This window comes from Eleutherodactylus coqui, chromosome 1 (genome assembly GCF_035609145.1).
Source record: "Eleutherodactylus coqui strain aEleCoq1 chromosome 1, aEleCoq1.hap1, whole genome shotgun sequence".
NCBI lineage: Eukaryota > Metazoa > Chordata > Amphibia > Anura > Eleutherodactylidae > Eleutherodactylus > Eleutherodactylus coqui.
Window position 1 is genome coordinate 102328468 of NC_089837.1, and position 16575 is coordinate 102345042.

Genomic DNA, 16575 nt, shown 5'->3' on the forward strand with positions numbered 1-16575 from the left:
GTTTCTCAGATACTCCATTGTTGGACCCATACAATCAGTATCCGAATATATGGCCACTTTGAAGGGGGTTACAGCAGCCGGACTTCAGCAATAAGAAATTAATAGCACAACCTAGTGATATGTCATCAATGCCTTTAAAGGCTAGGGACACCTTGGGGGGCACATTTTTTCACTGAAATGCATGAATTTTGCGCTGACAATTTTTGCAGTAGGGTTTAATTAAAAACCTTGCAGTTTTTGTCTTCTCCAATTTCATTTAGTTCGTCCCTAATCAGTCCATATTTAGGGCTATTTCAGGGACGGTTTTCACACCGAGCCAATATACGGTGTCCTTGTCTGCAGGGGGAGGAGGATGAAAAAGCCAGGAGCAGGAATTGAGCTCCTGCCCCCTCTCCGCCCCTCTCCGCTATTTGCAATAGGAGGGGACACGGCGGGGGGCGGGGCTAAGTATCAGCACGTAGCTCCATCCCCGTCCCACCCCTCCCATTGCAAATAGTGGCAAGGGGCGGGGAAGGGGCGGGAGCTCAGTTCCTGCTCCTGGCTCTTCCATCCTCCTCCCCCTGCAGACAAGGACACCGTATATCGGCTCGGCGTGAAAACCAAGCCGATTTATGGTCGTCTAAATAAGCCCTTAGTCTGTAAGAAATAAATATAGACTGAATATGGATGGAACATACACCCATGTGAATGGGCCCTAATTCTCAATAGGAGATCTGTCAGTGAGGCTGGACCTACGGACTGATTATCGCTTCTCTGCCATACTTTATCAGCTAATTTATGGCCACGACAAATATAACCGTTGTGGTCATAAATTAGCTGATGAGGTGCAGGAGAAGAGAGAACAGAGGAAAACTAAGCCATCAGTCCAGCCTCGCTGACAGATCTATTGAGAAGTACAGCTCACTGAAACAAAGCGATTAGTGAGCGACTTCTCAGTCAGTACAAATAGACAGCTTATTATTGAACAACTGTTCACTGTGAATGGAGACAGGTGACTGGAAAAGACCTCCAGCACGCCCCACCCGCATTCACTGAACGACTAGTGCTCCTGTGTGACAGCACAGGAGCGATAGTCATCCCTTGTAAAAATAGCCTTAGACTGCAGTGTCTATATACAGTGATATGTAGAAGCTGCAGAAGATAAATGGTGTAAAGTTTTACATTAAACCCTTTTGCAAAAACAATTGTCAGCCCAAAATGCATGCATTTAAGTAAAGAAAAATGTTGCATTCCTCCAAGGTGTTCATAGACTTCAAGAAAAAACTTGAATCTTACTAGCCTCATTACCTGACCATACAATTACTCAGTTTTCAGAATAGGTTAACACAGGGTAGTCTGATGTAGTTTTTGAGTGGATCTTAAAAGGAGGAACAGGAAAGTCTAAATCTTTTTTTTTTGTATCTACGGTTTGTTTTAGCTAAAAAAAGACCCCAAACTCTGTGATATGTGAATCTGCTTTACTTTGCACTGCGCCATACCAATACTACAAAGCTGTATCCAAATTAGCATTTTTTAAATATTGGTCTCCTAAAATTGCATTTGGAAACATCGGTATATTATTAGATTCGAAAAATGGTCTATTTTGGGCTCTACAGAAATAGCCTGAGATCTGCCAAACTTCTGTGGTCAGCTCACACAGAGCAATGAAAACTCAACTGGTGCACGGGGAACTGGCTGGGGGCAAGAGGGGAGGGGGAGGTGTGTGTGGGGGGGACTCCTATGTGGTCAGAGATTCCGCTTGAGTTTTGTAAATGTTTTTAATACATTATAAGTGTGTAAACATGGGTAAGCCTGATTCCAACTAGCTGGTTTGAAAATGTTGCAATCTGTTTAAATGTATAGTGACTATGAATGCATCATGTATACTTGATAAAAATTGCATTGACACAAACACGATGGCAAGAGATGAATGTACAAAAGGGATAAGTCACCTTTGAGGGAGCTTTGAACTTAACAACTAAAGTGCCATTGTCACATTCCTGTTCTTCAGCTTCTAAGCTCTTCACCATATCTATAAGCCAAGAATGTAAGAAGATATTTGGTTATTCAAATGCACGCAGAACACATTGGACCACTTCTTCACATAAAGGCCCATTTAGACACAGCGATTATCGCTCAAAATTCGCTCAAAAGCCGTTTCTTGAGCGATAATCGTTGTGTGTAACATCGTGCAGTTTTCGTTATTCCATCTCTCATCGTTGTCTTTCACCGTGCTGAAAGACGACAATGAGCCTTATCAGGGATTCACAGCGGGATACAGCTGATACTATTGTTTGAGCTGTATCCCGCTCCCTGATAACAGGCTGGATATGAAGAACAGAGCGGTCCAGCTGTGTTCTCCATACCTGGCACGGAGCGCTCAGCTGTATAACAGCCGTGCTCTCCATGCAGGAAACATCTGGATGCAGAAGACAAGCGGGGACACCGCACTTGTCTTCTGCATCCTCCGCTCCGAGCGCTTGGCTGTATAACAACTGGGTGCTCGGAACGGGGAACAGCTGGATGCAGAAGACAAGCGGGGACACTCATAAAGTGGCCTTTCAAAATACGCATAAAAAGCAATGCTTTGTGTGCGTATTTTGACATTGTGCAAACATACCCTAAGGGTGAAATGCTATTCGTTGGCTAATCAAGTTTTTTTAGCAAACATAAAAGTGCTTGCTGGTTGGCTGCATGTTCCCCATGCAAACAAGGAGATGTGCAGCCGGCGAATGATTGCTGCATGAGGACAAACAATTATATTAATGATTCCTCCTTCCTACATCCTGTACAGTTGGCAGTGGGACGTCCAGTTCTCTGCTTGCTCTGGCAGTGGATTTCGGAGGACTTTGTGTGAAACTTGCTCGGACGTACTCCGCTGTTTCCACACTTACTGATGGATGGCCGGGTGATTTTCGTTTAGAGGTGCAAGCATTTTCCTTAAAATTGGAGTGACACGTATGAATTGTGCGCCCCCTGGGTGGATCTTCACTAAACTTTATTATTCTGCAACGTCATTTTCAAACAGACTGGTAGGCGTGAAAATAAAGGACACAAAACGCTCTCCTGTCTTCTTTGGCAGCCATTTTGTCTCATATCCGTCTAGCGATGACTATGGCAGAGATAAAACATTTTGGGCCTCATTTAGCAAAACTGTCTAACAGTAAGACCGTCCTTGTTGTCCATAGCAACCAATCACAGTGTAGCTTTAATTTTAGCTCAGCAGCTTGAGAGATAAGAGCTGAACTGTGATTGGCTGCTTTGGGCATCAAGGACCGTCTTACTGTTAGATTTGCTGAATGAAAGTTTTTGAGCTTCTGTTTCCATTGATATCAAACTTATTTATGTATCCAAGGGTCATTAAATGTGGGTTATGAGGGTTTCACATCGGGAAGATTATTCCTAATAATCCGGTATATATTATATGGCTGCCTTGTGTTTTATTACATTTACATATACACTTTTTCCCCAATGTGCTCTTGTAACATCTTTTTTATATACGGAGGCGGAGGCTCCTGCCTCCGTCCCCGTAAATGTGAAGTGAAGAAGCCATCTGCATTGCAGACAGCTTCTCCTCTTCACAGTGCACCTGTTCCCCGCCGGACCCCATGCACTGCCAGGAATTTAGTGCATCAGGTTGTGATATACTGAGAAGTTGTCTAACACAGAATGGCATGTTCATTACACAACACCGAGGAAACAGAGGCTGAAACGATAAATATAAAAGATGTCAGAGAAAACACTATGGGGCAATGTATGTATAAATGTAATAGAACATAAGGCAACCATTTATTATACTATTCTATGAAAGCTGCTGTGCCTGCACTAGAGAGAGTGCAGGCACAGCTGGAGCTCCCTGCTCAGCTATGCAGTTAGTTAGCTGAAGACACATTTCTAAGCACCCTCTTTATCTAGCTACATAATGCAAAAATGCTTATAATCATGTATCATGTACCAAAATCCCCTTGTTCTACAGTATTCTGCTCTTTTTTTTTTTATAGGAGACATTAAGAACTTACTTTCCAGGCAGGAAGAATGGAATTCTATGTAGAACTCAGTGTGACTCTTGGTGTGTAGCGTTGCCTTGCAGTTCAGCAACTCAATACATCCTTGCACATCCAAATCACCTGGATCTGAGAAGCGAGAATGAAACATCACTATTGTTATCTTAAGTGCTACACTGTTATTAGTGCCGGATACATGAAGACGGGAGCCAGTCAGTAAACAGGTTAATAATTAAAGTCATCAGAACACAAAAAGTCTATACTCACCCGTCAGTCTTCTTAATGCATCCTCTCCTCGCCGATCTTCTTCTGGCTCCTGCAGTCCCCCCGGGTCACCTCACCTCCAGCCGGCCGATTCTTCTTCTTCCGGTGACAAAGCGTCCTTTGCGGCACTCTCCTTTCTGCAGGGCGGTGTACCCTACATCACTAATGACGTAGCGTTCATAGCCTAGCAGAGAGTGCCGAGCTGTTGCTGAGACTGCGCATGTGCTGGGTCTCTCTGCAATAATACATAAACACTTGTGGTGAGACAGCACGCATGCACAGTCTCGGCAATAGATCGCCATTCCTTTCTAGGCAGTGAACGTGACGTCACTAGTGACGTAACCTACACTGACCTGCCAGAAGAAGAAGAGGATCCGGCCGGCTGGACGTGACGCAACCTGGGGGACTGGAGAAGTTCAGCGAGGAGAAGATTCGGTAAGAAGACTCCCTGGGGAGGAATAGGCAAGTACTGATTTCATTTTTTTAAATGACAAAACCCTTTTAAAGAGGTTTGAGTATTAGAAATATCCATTAGCTGGTAGTATCTCCCAACACAGGGTTATGGCATAACAGAACTTCTAGTTTCAGACCACAGCTGTCAGTTAAACTGTAGTCCTACTCACATTGTGCTGTATATACCAAGTAAGATTTTTACTCGTCCTTCTCTTATTCCAGTAGGCTTCCTTCAAACATTCTTTTTTTTTTCCACTCACATTTTGTAAAAATAGTTGCTTACTATTTGTAGCAGTGCTATATTCTTAGGTGATGGGAAGGTTTTTGAGCCTCCGCAAGCACCAGTCAACCTCTGCAGCACTATAATTACATCTCTGATGGTGCAATGTAATCGTCCTATTTTCAAGGCCTCTTACATGTTAATGTGATTGTGGCATGAGCCGTGTCTGGTGTTCATGACACTATGTATTCCTATGGACTGCATCTGTCCTGTGACAATATGTAGTCTCCTGCCGTACTACACTGAAATGTACAATGAAAATAGGCATGCTGACTTTCAAAAACTGTAGACAAACATTTTCTGGCACTTCAAGAAATCATATTTGGGGACTTTTCAAAAGTTATCTTACTGTTTTTTGAGACGAATTGCGATGTAACGCCAACTTGGAATGTAGCAAATACAGGCGAGTGATCACTGGTAGTTATATCTTCTGTGCATCCTTCAGAAATAAATATATGAACAAAAGTAATTAATATGTTCATCAAAAAACTACTCACCACCCAACTCATGTGTAAACAGTATGCTGCATAAACCTGGCTTAAAGGCTCAAACGATTGAAAGATTGACAGTTCTAGCGATCATTCTGCATAAAGTACTAATGGGCGCTAATGCCCATTAGCTCTTTATCAGCTTCATTTGCATTAAAATGAGCCTCCAGCAGCTGTTTGCAAATCCCAGCATGTGGTCTGGACTTTGCATTCAGCTGCATTGTGTTTGCATTGTTTGCCATAGGCTGTCAGCTAGATAAAATGTAACCAGATGCTCCCGTGGAGAACACAGCATGTGGTCTCTGCTATCTCTCTCAGGCTGAACGATGGATTTTATGCTCACCTAAAAATCATCGCTCAGCCGAAGAGTGAAAGATGGAAGCGTTTACACGCAACGATTATTGCTCAGAAGCCATTGTTGAACGAATTGTGAGCAATAATCGTGTGTAAATGGGGCTTAAGAGCACCTAAAGGGTTATTGTCATCTCATAAAATGTCTGCATATTGCAAGGATATACCATCATTTTGTGATAGGTGGGGCCAATGCTGATATTGCAACTATAACAACCTTTATGGACAAGTATACATACATATTCAATCTTTTCCCTATAGAGACCAAATTGTAATACAAAGTTTATTCTAAAGTTAAAAGGGAACCTGTTAGGTTCCCTAAGCTACTTGGGCTGTGGTCAGCAGGATATAATGACAGACATGCTAATAGCAGTAGTCTGTCACTTATACCAATCAGTTTGGAGGTTTTGCAAATCTTACTTTTGAAACTTTGCAGGGCCGGACTGGAGAGGAGTCCAATGAAGCTCATGTATATTCATATATGCACAAACTCCCACCATCCCCCTCTTCTCTTCAGATGCTGATTAACAGGTCTCTCCATGTACATGGTAACACAAAGGGACCTGCTGATCAGCATCTCAAGGGAAGAGTAGGGCAGGGGGTGCTCATATATGAATATACATGAGCTTCATTGGTCTTCTCCAGTCTGGCCCCACAAAGTTTCAAAAGTAAAATTTGCAAACCCACTAAAAGGTACTGCAGTGTATTTCAGTCTCTTGCATGTAGGTGGCACCATTCAGCAGAGAACCTTTTCTGGAAAAATAGAAGTACTTACCATAAGACTGACATACAACGTGCATCTGAGGATATGATTTCCATAGCACTCTGTCACACCAAGAAGGCAAATTGTACTTTATCTAAAAAAATACACATGATAAATTGTGTCACATATATCAAAGATACTTCATGTTGTGTTATCTAGTAGACAGGAAAAAACAGTAAAAGGTTCTGAATATGAGAAGCAAATGACTATCCTCTGTATGTAACACCCTGTAATAGCTAAATTGATGACAAATAAGCTTTTAAGGCTACCTCTAGTATTTCTCTTCATAAAGCACATTGTAACATATAATCTGAAGAGTCACATATTTATATGGCGTAGCAATGTCTGCGTTGGGGATGGGGTTCGGCAAGGTCACAGTTGCCCACACAGGCTATATAAAGTCCATCCAGCTTTATTTTATACCAGCAACAGAAGATCAGTGGAGAAACAGCCATGTGCAGAAGATAAACTTTGTACAATAAACAGAAATAAAACAACTGCCCGGCTGGGCACTAACTAGACAGTGATTTGTTCACCTAGCAATAACATGCAGCATTTGCCAAGAAACAGTCAGAAATTCACAGGGGACTTGTGTTCACACCTAGGCTCTAACCCAGACTGCTTGGGCTTGTAGACATGTATGTCCCAATAACCAATTCGGTGGGTACAGCTGAGCTGACTGGGGAACCAGGAAAGTCCCATACTGGATTGGGAGAAGGAGTGATGGGTCCCACTAAAAACCAACCATCACTTCAATAAAAATCCACCCCATAACTTACTTAAATAACGGTTCAGCAAACCATCTCTCCTGGATTTTTAATTTCACCCAGTTTAGGCATTCAAATATACACTCCCTCCAGTACTCTTCTTGTCACGTGTTTACAACTGATATTGGTCATGATGAGGATGACCTTTAAAGTTTGCAACCAATGTGTGCACTTCTCTCCTGGAAAAATAGGCATCATCTTTATCTTGTGCTGCCTTTACTTAAAGGGGTTGTCTCGCAGCAGCAAGTGGGGTTAAGCACTTCTGTATGGCCATATTAATGCACTTTGTAATGTACATCGTGCATTAAATATGAGCCATACAGAAGTTATTCACTTACCTGCTCCGTTGCTGGCGTCCCCGTCTCCATGGCTCCGTCTAATTTCGCTGTCTTCTTGCTTTTTTAGACGCGCTTGCGCAGAAGGGTCTTCCCCCTTCTGCTCGGTCCGGGCACGAGCGGCGTTCTGGCTCCGCCCCCTTCTACACATCATCGTGTAGCTCCGCCCTGTCACGTGTGCCGATTCCAGCCAATCAGGAGGCTGGAATCGGCAATGGACCGCACAGAGCCCACGGTGCACCATGGGAGAAGACCCGCGGTGCATCGTGGGTGAAGATCCCCCGGCGGCCATCTTGGAGAAGGAAGAAGTAGGAAGAAGAAAGAAGTCGCAGAGCGGGGATTTGGGTAAGTAATATATATATATATTTTTTAACACATCCCTTGGGTTTGTCCTGTGCCGAACGGGGGGCCTATGCAAAAAAAAAAACCCGTTTCGGCGCGAGACAAGCCCTTTAAAGGGGTATTCTGGATATTGGGCAAAAATCTCAAAATTTCCCTAACATTTCCACTTATTGCCATTATTCTAACATCCATCTAAAGCATCAAACTGAACTCCAGTATATATATATATTTTTTTTTTTGCTGCCCTACGCCACTGCCGCTTTCCAGCCAGCCTCAGATTTTCACATTGTCATTTAAAATGGCCACAAAGGACTACAAAAACTACATTTTCCCCAATGCCCCATTGCTAGTTACTGACATAGCAACATAGTATGTTAGGCCGAAAAAAGATATATATCCATCCAGTTCAACCTATTACCCCCCAATATTGATCCACAGGAAGTCAAAAAACCCTAATGAAGTAGAAGCCAATTTTCCTCATGTAAAGAAAAAAAATCCTTCATGACTCCAATCTGGCAATCAGAATTATCCCCGGATCAGCAACCCTTTTTTAGTAATCAGTGACTATAACATGTAATGTTGTATCACTCAAGAAAGGCGTCCAGATCCCTCTTAAAGTCTTATAGAATTTGCCATTACCACATCCTCAGGCAGAGAGTTCTATAGTCTAACTGCTCTTACAGTAAAGAACCCCCTTCTATGTTGGTGTAGAAACCGTCTTTCCACTAGACACAAAGGATGCTTCCTTGTTACAGTTGCAGTTCTGGGCAATACAGACGAGTGTGCATTTATAACTGTACAAACTATGCTGTCATTACAGAATGTGAAGGCACTGAGCATGCCTGACCAGCAAAACAGCGGAGCAGACAGGACGTAACCATTGGATACCAATGGAGAACTACGTAGGCGGTAGAGATGTGAAGATGGAACCACTGGTAAAGCAATATATTATATGTTAGTGTTTTATGTAACATATAACTTTCGCTTTAAATTGTGAGAATACCCCTTTAACTGCCTAGGTCTGGGCAACTCTGGCCTTTGCCATGTATCCTAGACTTGGTACCTTAGTCTAGGATCTATGACAAACACAAAGAGCAAAACTGCCCGACTCAAGCTATGAATCAGGTGTGATACAGTTGTCAACTGATGGATTTTATCTCTTTTCCGGTGTAGAAGCTGATTATGATAAGCTTGTATCAAGCCCAAAGACTTCAGCGTCCTGTCACAGAATGTATGGGCAAAAGGGGAAATCTGGACACAAATGATAATATTTATTAACCCCTGAACAACCCTAGGCCATTAGATATGTTAGACTTTCTACCATTTTAGGGGTATTATATTTATCTTCTAAACAACCCAACACCACCAGGGATATTCTAACAGACTTAGACCACCAGGTAACTTCGAGCTGAATGGTTATTTCAGAAATCCTTAGAGAAAATCTGCAACAATTAAAGCATGCTCTGGTTTGAGGTTGGTTGAGGGCTAAAAAGGTTGTCTTTCTGATTAAAAGTTTTACGTGATTGGCTGTAGTGGCCATGTGTCCGTGTCAAGAGGAGTCATGAAGCAGAGACCAGTACTGGACTTGGGAAGCATCAGGTTGAGAGCAGCAGGTGAATCGGAAAGGTATGAATTAAATACTAATTAAATTAAATAAAATAATTATTTTACACCATTCGGAGCCTTTTCTTTATTTTAATCGGCAGCCTACACCTTTAATAGGAACGTGTGTGTGTGTGTGTGTGTGTGTGTGTGTGGGCCCCTTTAGTCAAAGAGTAACTAAACTTTTCTGGGGAGCAGTCTAATCCACTGCTTATCATATTCCAGAGACAGATTTTGCAAGTAGTTTGAAATGGTTGATAAGACCGCTCCTCTGGATACAGATAACACAGCTCCCATACGCAGACACTGCGGGGCGCTACTCCATGGACCTATTTGCAGCAGCTGTTGGTTGCTCTGTTCAGGGAAGTTCAGCCGCAATTAAAAAAATGTAAAACTAAGTGTAATCATCTGAATAAATATATCACAAAGTGTCATAAAATCACATGTACAACTCAACTTCTCCCCCTGACCCCAAAAAGGTTTAGTTACTCTTTAAATCTGTAACATGTATCTGTATATTTTCAATTTCTAACCATGAAATAAGAATCTCTCCCTTTTTCTTCATGTATACCAGTGACTTACTCCTGTTGCTTTCTGCTTGGTGTAGCAGTAACGTTCTCTTGTTCCTCGCTCATAGCGGTATGTTGGGGGAAAGGTGATCTCTTCTTCGCCTGCAATAAGAGATCTATATAGTCATATACTGTACACATACTTATTATATAACCTAGTTTAACGGGATTTTTTACTTTGATGCAAAAGGTTCTGAATAGAGATGAGTGAACGTACTCGTTTCGAGTACTTACGCACCCGAGTACCGCCATTTTCGAGTACTTCAGTACTCGGGTGAAAAGATTCGGGGGGCGCCGGGGGGCGGGGAGAGGCGTGGCGGTGCGGGGGGTAGCAGCGGGGAACAGGGGGGAGCCCTCTCTCTCTCCCTCTCCCCCCCACTCCCCACTGCTACCCCCCGTGCCGCCACGGCGCCCCCCGAATTTTTTCGCCCGAGTACGGAAGTACTCGGAAATCGCGGTATTCGGGCGAAAAAGGGGCGTGGCCGAGCACGTTCGCTCATCACTAGTTCTGAAACTTACTATTATTATTTGTTTCAGCTCCTCACCATTTTCAAAATCTTAGCTGTCAGTGGTTTAAATTATTTTTCATTTACATGCAGAGGTTAAAAACTCATATAAACCTAGTCCTGCTCACAGTGGAGAAGAACAAACAGTTCTATCCAGTAAATATAATCCTATGTGAGCTAAAAAGTCCGAATCCTGAACTGATACATTTAGTAAACATTGTAGCAAAATATTGGAGATTTGTGCTGCTGTGCTTAGTTTACTGAATATTGCCTGGACTGAATACAATTCTAGAAGTAGAAGATTTTATATGTGTAAGGCCCCCCTCACACAGGCGCTTTTTGCAGCAATTAGCACGGTGTTTGCAGCACCGCACTAATAGAGGTACAGCGCTCACATTGCTTTCAATGGAACTGCTCACATAGCTGCAGACAGCTGCTCGATTGCGGCGCAGAAAAGCGCTGCGATTTCCGAGCGGTGCATGTTCTATTTTTGGGCTTTGAGGAGGAGTGCTAAATGCCGGCGAAAACAAAAGTAAAACGCTCAGCCAATCAGAGTCAGTGGTTGATGAAGCAATCACAACCATTCATCGAGCACTGTCTCTGATTGGCTAACCATCACAGCACTCAGCCAATCAGAGGCAGCGCTTCCGGGAGGCGGGGATTTTTCAATCCCTAGTCAAAAGAGATGATGAAGAACATTGACGGGGACCGGACAGAAGATGCAGCGCTTCTAAGTTGGTGTATTCTTTTTTTAATTTTTCCTGCAGCTAGGGCTTAGTTTAGGGCTTTTACAGTAAGATTCCCTACTGTAAAAGTTGCATTGCACCGCACGAAAACCACATTTTCATGCAACAGAAAAGAAGGCTCCATAAGGAAACATGGGCTACAAAAAAACTGCAAATCGTGGCTGTTTAGAGCATGCCGCGATTTTGTAGTCTCGCAATGTCACAGGCTACAGAACATCGGTCGTGTGGAAGAACCCATAGGAAAGCATAGGCTCTATATACATGCGATTTGTAGCATTGTCGCATAGCGAGAAAATCACACGATAAAGTTGTCTGTGTGGATGTGGCCTAACGACCTACCCTCAAGATAGGTATCCTCAAGATCGTCAACTGATTGTCCAGCCTGCTGTTAGTACAGCAGGGCCAGACATTTTCATCTGGTTCAGAGCAGGAATTCTCAGGGACAGCTTTACTACCATTGAAATCAATGGAAGTGAAGCCGCCTATTACACTTGCGACTCCGCTATGTCTGTTATAAGTATTTGTAAAGAAGTTTCTAAGGGCCATTTACATGCAAAGATAATCGTTCAAAAGATTTTGAGGTTTTGAGCGATTGTTTTGCATAAAATGCTAATGGACACTAATGCCCATTAGCAGCTTATTACCTTAATTTGTATATAAGTGAGCCTCCCAGACCTGTACGCAGAGAACAGCAAGTGGGCTTTTCTCTACATTCTGCCATGGGGCTGTAAGCTGGATACAATGTAATCAGCACTCCCATGGAGAATACAGCACCATGGGCAGCAGACACAGCATGTGGTATGTGTTATCTTCTCTCCGGCTGAACAATGGATTTTATGCTCACCTAAAAATCATCATTCAGCTGAAGAGTGAAAGATAGGAGCCTTTACACACAACGCTTATCATTCAAACGATGGCATTTGAGCAATAATCATTGTGTGTAAATAGCCCTTAAGAAACTCACATTTTATCAGTAGCAGTGCAAACATTGGAGTGGAAAGAGGGAGTCACTGACATTCAAGAGCTGCAGGGCTAGACCTGCCCACACACCACCCCCCACCTCACAGTTGTCTCCCTATTAGTTCTATTAGTTGTGATAACATTACTTACTGAAGTGCAGGAATAATTGACTTTCTTTACGTTCCATATTTAACTGGTCGTATGCCAGAAGTTCATGGTATTGCTGTAGCTTGATCTTGTGAACAATGTTTTCTGCCTCCTTAATTACAGAGACAAAATATAATGATTACATTGGTTATCTATATGCATGTCATGCACTACTCTTCCTTAAACAATACAATACATTGCTACTTAATAGTGAAGGGACTCACCCTAAAGAACTAATGTTGGCATGGAAATGAACTGGAAGATTCACCAAAAATTGCACCAGAATTACCAAATGTGCCAAATTTTTGCACAGCAAAAGTGAGCATGCAAACAATGCCCTGATATAAAAGAGACAAATTCTTGCTGCATAAAGAGTAGAGAAATTGTGGTAGAGGAGAAGAAGAGGCTACTGGGAGAAGAAGGTGTACAGTGCTTGTGAAGAAGAGCTCAAAGAGGGAGATAAAAGAGCACTGAATATACACAGGAGTGAGTCTAAGAGGACTGAAGCCAATGCTGCTCAGGCCCGTAAAGGAGCAGAATTGCCAAGTTGTCAGTGGAGAATGGTGTGGAGTAGCGCTCCCGACTCCCAGGTTGGTAGTAGCAATGATTCCCACACATTGGAACTGTAAGTGAGGCCGTCCTAAAAAGTACACTGGGATTGCACACCAGACAAGGTTAAAATATAGTTAGCAGGCCTTCTGCAGAAGATAGGACTTATACTGAGGATACTACTGTTGACAAGTTTCAGATGCTCAAGCTTCTGTTCACGGTCTGAGTTATTTATTGGCAAGGGGTCAGTTAAATGTCTCTTGGGGTCTAGAGTAAGCCTTAAAGGAAAATTGTGAGTGCATACTGTAATCAGCCTTTCTAGAAGACTGTATGGAGTGTTAACCCTCAAAGGGATGCTGTGTATCCTATTTTGCAATTTGCATTCCTCTGAGTTAGTATCGATATTAGACAAGAGTTATTGGTAGATAAGGTATTACCATTACTATGGATTGCTGAACAGGTATTATTATTCCTACATTATAGTTAGCAGTACATAGTGCATAGGTATTTGAAGGTACAAGTTCAATTGCATAATCATTATTATTCCATTGCTCACCTTTGTTCCTATGCTGCTAAATAAACATTATACACCTTGGTTACACCATCTGCTGCATCATATCCTGAATTCTGCATCATTACATCTCCTCCCATGACAATAGCTTATAGCAGGGGCGTAGCTAAAGGCTCACGGGCCCGGGTGCAAAGGTTTACCTTGGGGCCCCCCAACTCCTCTTAACCCCTTAACACAGAGGTGTAACTTAAAGGAGATGTCTCGAGGAAGCAGTCAATTTTTTTTTTGCCCAGTCCCCCTAATTAAGCATACATTACTAATTACCCCTGTAAATGACTTTTCTAGCTGGTTTCTACTTACAGTTCCAGCGTTTCAGCAACTTATAAAAATTTTCCCAAGATGGCCGCCAGCTCTTTTCCCTTCGCTTGCTGTAGCCCGACGTGCGCGCTCCCGAGACGCTACCAGCTGTGTCTCCCTGACAACCAGACGCCCCGCAGCCGCCGACCGGACCCCTGGATTCAACGCGGCCGACCACGGCACACAGTCACCCACCGCCAGGCAGCAGGTAACCGGCGCAGCCCCCCCGGCCCAGCGACAGCCCCCCCCGGCCTAGCGACAGCCCCCCCCCGGCCTAGCGACAGTTCCCCCGGCCTAGCGACAGCCCCCCCCCGGCCTAGCGACAGTTCCCCCGGCCTAGCGACAGCCCCCCCCCGGCCCAGCGGCAGCCCCCCCGGCCCATCACTTACCTGGACGGCTGGGCGGCTTCTCGGCTGGGCTGTTGGGCTGGGCTTCTCGGCTGGGCGGCTCTGCACCTTCCTCTAAGAGAGGATGGTACAGAATGGCCGCTCCAGCGCGCTCCCGAGCAGTGACAGCTCGTCTGCGCATGCGCAGAAGAGCTGTAGCGGCGAGCACACTGAAGCGGCTCGTGCTGAAAGGAGAAGACCAGACTGCGCAAGTGCGTCTAAAAAAGCAAGCTGCCAGCAAATTTAGACGGAACCATGGAGACGAGGACGCTAGCAACGGAGCAGGTAAGTGAATAACTTCTGTATGGCTCATAATTAATGCATGATGTATATTACAAAGTGCATTAATATGGCCATACAGAAGTGTATAACCCCACTTGCTGCCGCGAGACAACCCCTTTAAAGCTCCTTGTCCCCAATGCAAAACCTGCAACAGGGCCCCCAACTATAAAGTTTTATTCATAGTACTGGGCTCCCTATATGGAGAAGAGAGGCCTTATGGGCCCCCTAAGTCTCCTGGGCCCGGGTGCAACCGCATCCCCTGCATCCCTTATAGTTACGCCAGTGGCTTATAGGCTGCATCCACACATGGTAGAAAAATCCACCAGTAGATTTCACCAGAAATCCGCAGTAAATCCACAGCAAAATCCATACATGTAACAAGCAGATGTTGCTGTGCATTTGCTGCTGACCTTATTGTAGATTTCTGCTGCAGATTTCGAGTGAATTGTTCCGCCATGTGTGGACCTGGCCTAATCCAAGGATTCCAACTTCAGAGCTGGAGATGTGGAGCAGATCTGGCTGCCATTAAGTAAACCACTTACACTGTTTGGCAGTTGAACACGATAGTTAAGATCTCCAAGCCAAAAAATATGAGTAAATCGATGTGAGATGTTGAAAGGGCTGAGCTTCTTGTCACCCAGGACTAGGAACCGCAGTATGTTAAAGTAATTCTGCTTCCTCCTAATTAAGAGAAAACAACAGATGGAGACATGATGATTGCATGCTGTCTCCTTACCGATAGCAACTAATGTTCCATGAAATGTGAAGTAAACTGTTGTATATCAAAAACTATTAAATATAGCTTTTAAAAGGAACCTGAGAAAGGCACTTTTACATTAGAACACCTAATCAGGGCTGTATTCACAGCTCGTGCTGCCCTAGGCAATCAACCTGAATAAGCTCCATTAGGTGCCCACTTATACTGGCCAATTATTGTTACAATTTGTTTAGTTTTGGGTGATTATAACGATAATTGCCCATTGTTAATGAAAAATCAATGATAAATAAACTTAGCATTTACATTTGATCATCATCAATCATTCTGCTGCATAGTTATGGTACCAGAATCAACTTACTGTAGATAGTGTTCCAAAACTTAGCTTACTGCGTATATGGTAACAGAACCAAGCTTATTATATAGATACAAAACTAAGCTTATTGCAAAAATATATTACCAGAGCCAATTTTAATGAACATTTACAGTACCAGAACCAAGCTTACTACATAGATACACTATTAGAGCTAAGCTTATTGCATAGATGTTACCAGAACTAAGCTTACTGACCTGATATGATACCAGAACTAAGCTTACTTCATACATACAGTACCAGAATCAAGCTTACTACATAGATATGATAATAGAACCAAGTTTACTGTATAGAGGCATTACCAAAACCAAGCTTACTGAACAGATACGGTACCAGAACCAAGCTTACTACATAGATATGGTACTAGAACAAAGCTTAATGTATAGATATCATACCAGATCCAAGCTTACTCAATAGATATAGGCCTACTAGGACCTCATAACACTGAGTATATAGATACATTTGGGTTGTTTCCCAAACTATCAATAAGAGGACTTCACTCTATGAGTCCTCTCAGACACCCAGCTAAGCCAGAGCTCTAAGGAACCACTATTTATAATAAGTAATGGATAAAATATATGTTTTAACATAGGCAACCCTATATACACACATCTGAATGTACCTATGTAGAAGAAGAAATTTAGTACCTGAGTTTCTTTTCACTTCCTGAAGTAAGGTGACTGTTAATGAAACCAAATGATGTCCCATTGAACATAAATGAGGCACCAACTGCTCCTTTGTTACCTACATACAAGAATATGTGGTCAGTGAAATGTTAGTGGTGGATACAGAGAGCTATGTCTATGGCTGACTTGAAGCTCCGTGGGCTCAATGGAAAGTCTCCAA

At 43.3% G+C, this 16575-nt stretch overlaps 1 protein-coding gene across 2 annotated transcripts in view; it reads right to left on the minus strand.

Moving 5' to 3' along the window:
* Positions 1-16575, minus strand: part of INPP5D (inositol polyphosphate-5-phosphatase D) — a 111246-nt gene that overhangs the window by 20837 nt on the left and 73834 nt on the right. For both annotated transcript variants that reach the window (XM_066598249.1, XM_066598248.1), the window contains 8 exons: positions 16377-16473; positions 15184-15322; positions 12560-12668; positions 10211-10299; positions 6595-6676; positions 5330-5419; positions 3999-4112; positions 1932-2011 (listed from right to left, as the gene is read on the minus strand). In XM_066598249.1, the coding sequence (XP_066454346.1) occupies positions 1932-2011; positions 3999-4112; positions 5330-5419; positions 6595-6676; positions 10211-10299; positions 12560-12668; positions 15184-15322; positions 16377-16473 (800 nt within the window). The remainder of the gene's footprint in view (positions 1-1931; positions 2012-3998; positions 4113-5329; positions 5420-6594; positions 6677-10210; positions 10300-12559; positions 12669-15183; positions 15323-16376; positions 16474-16575) is intronic.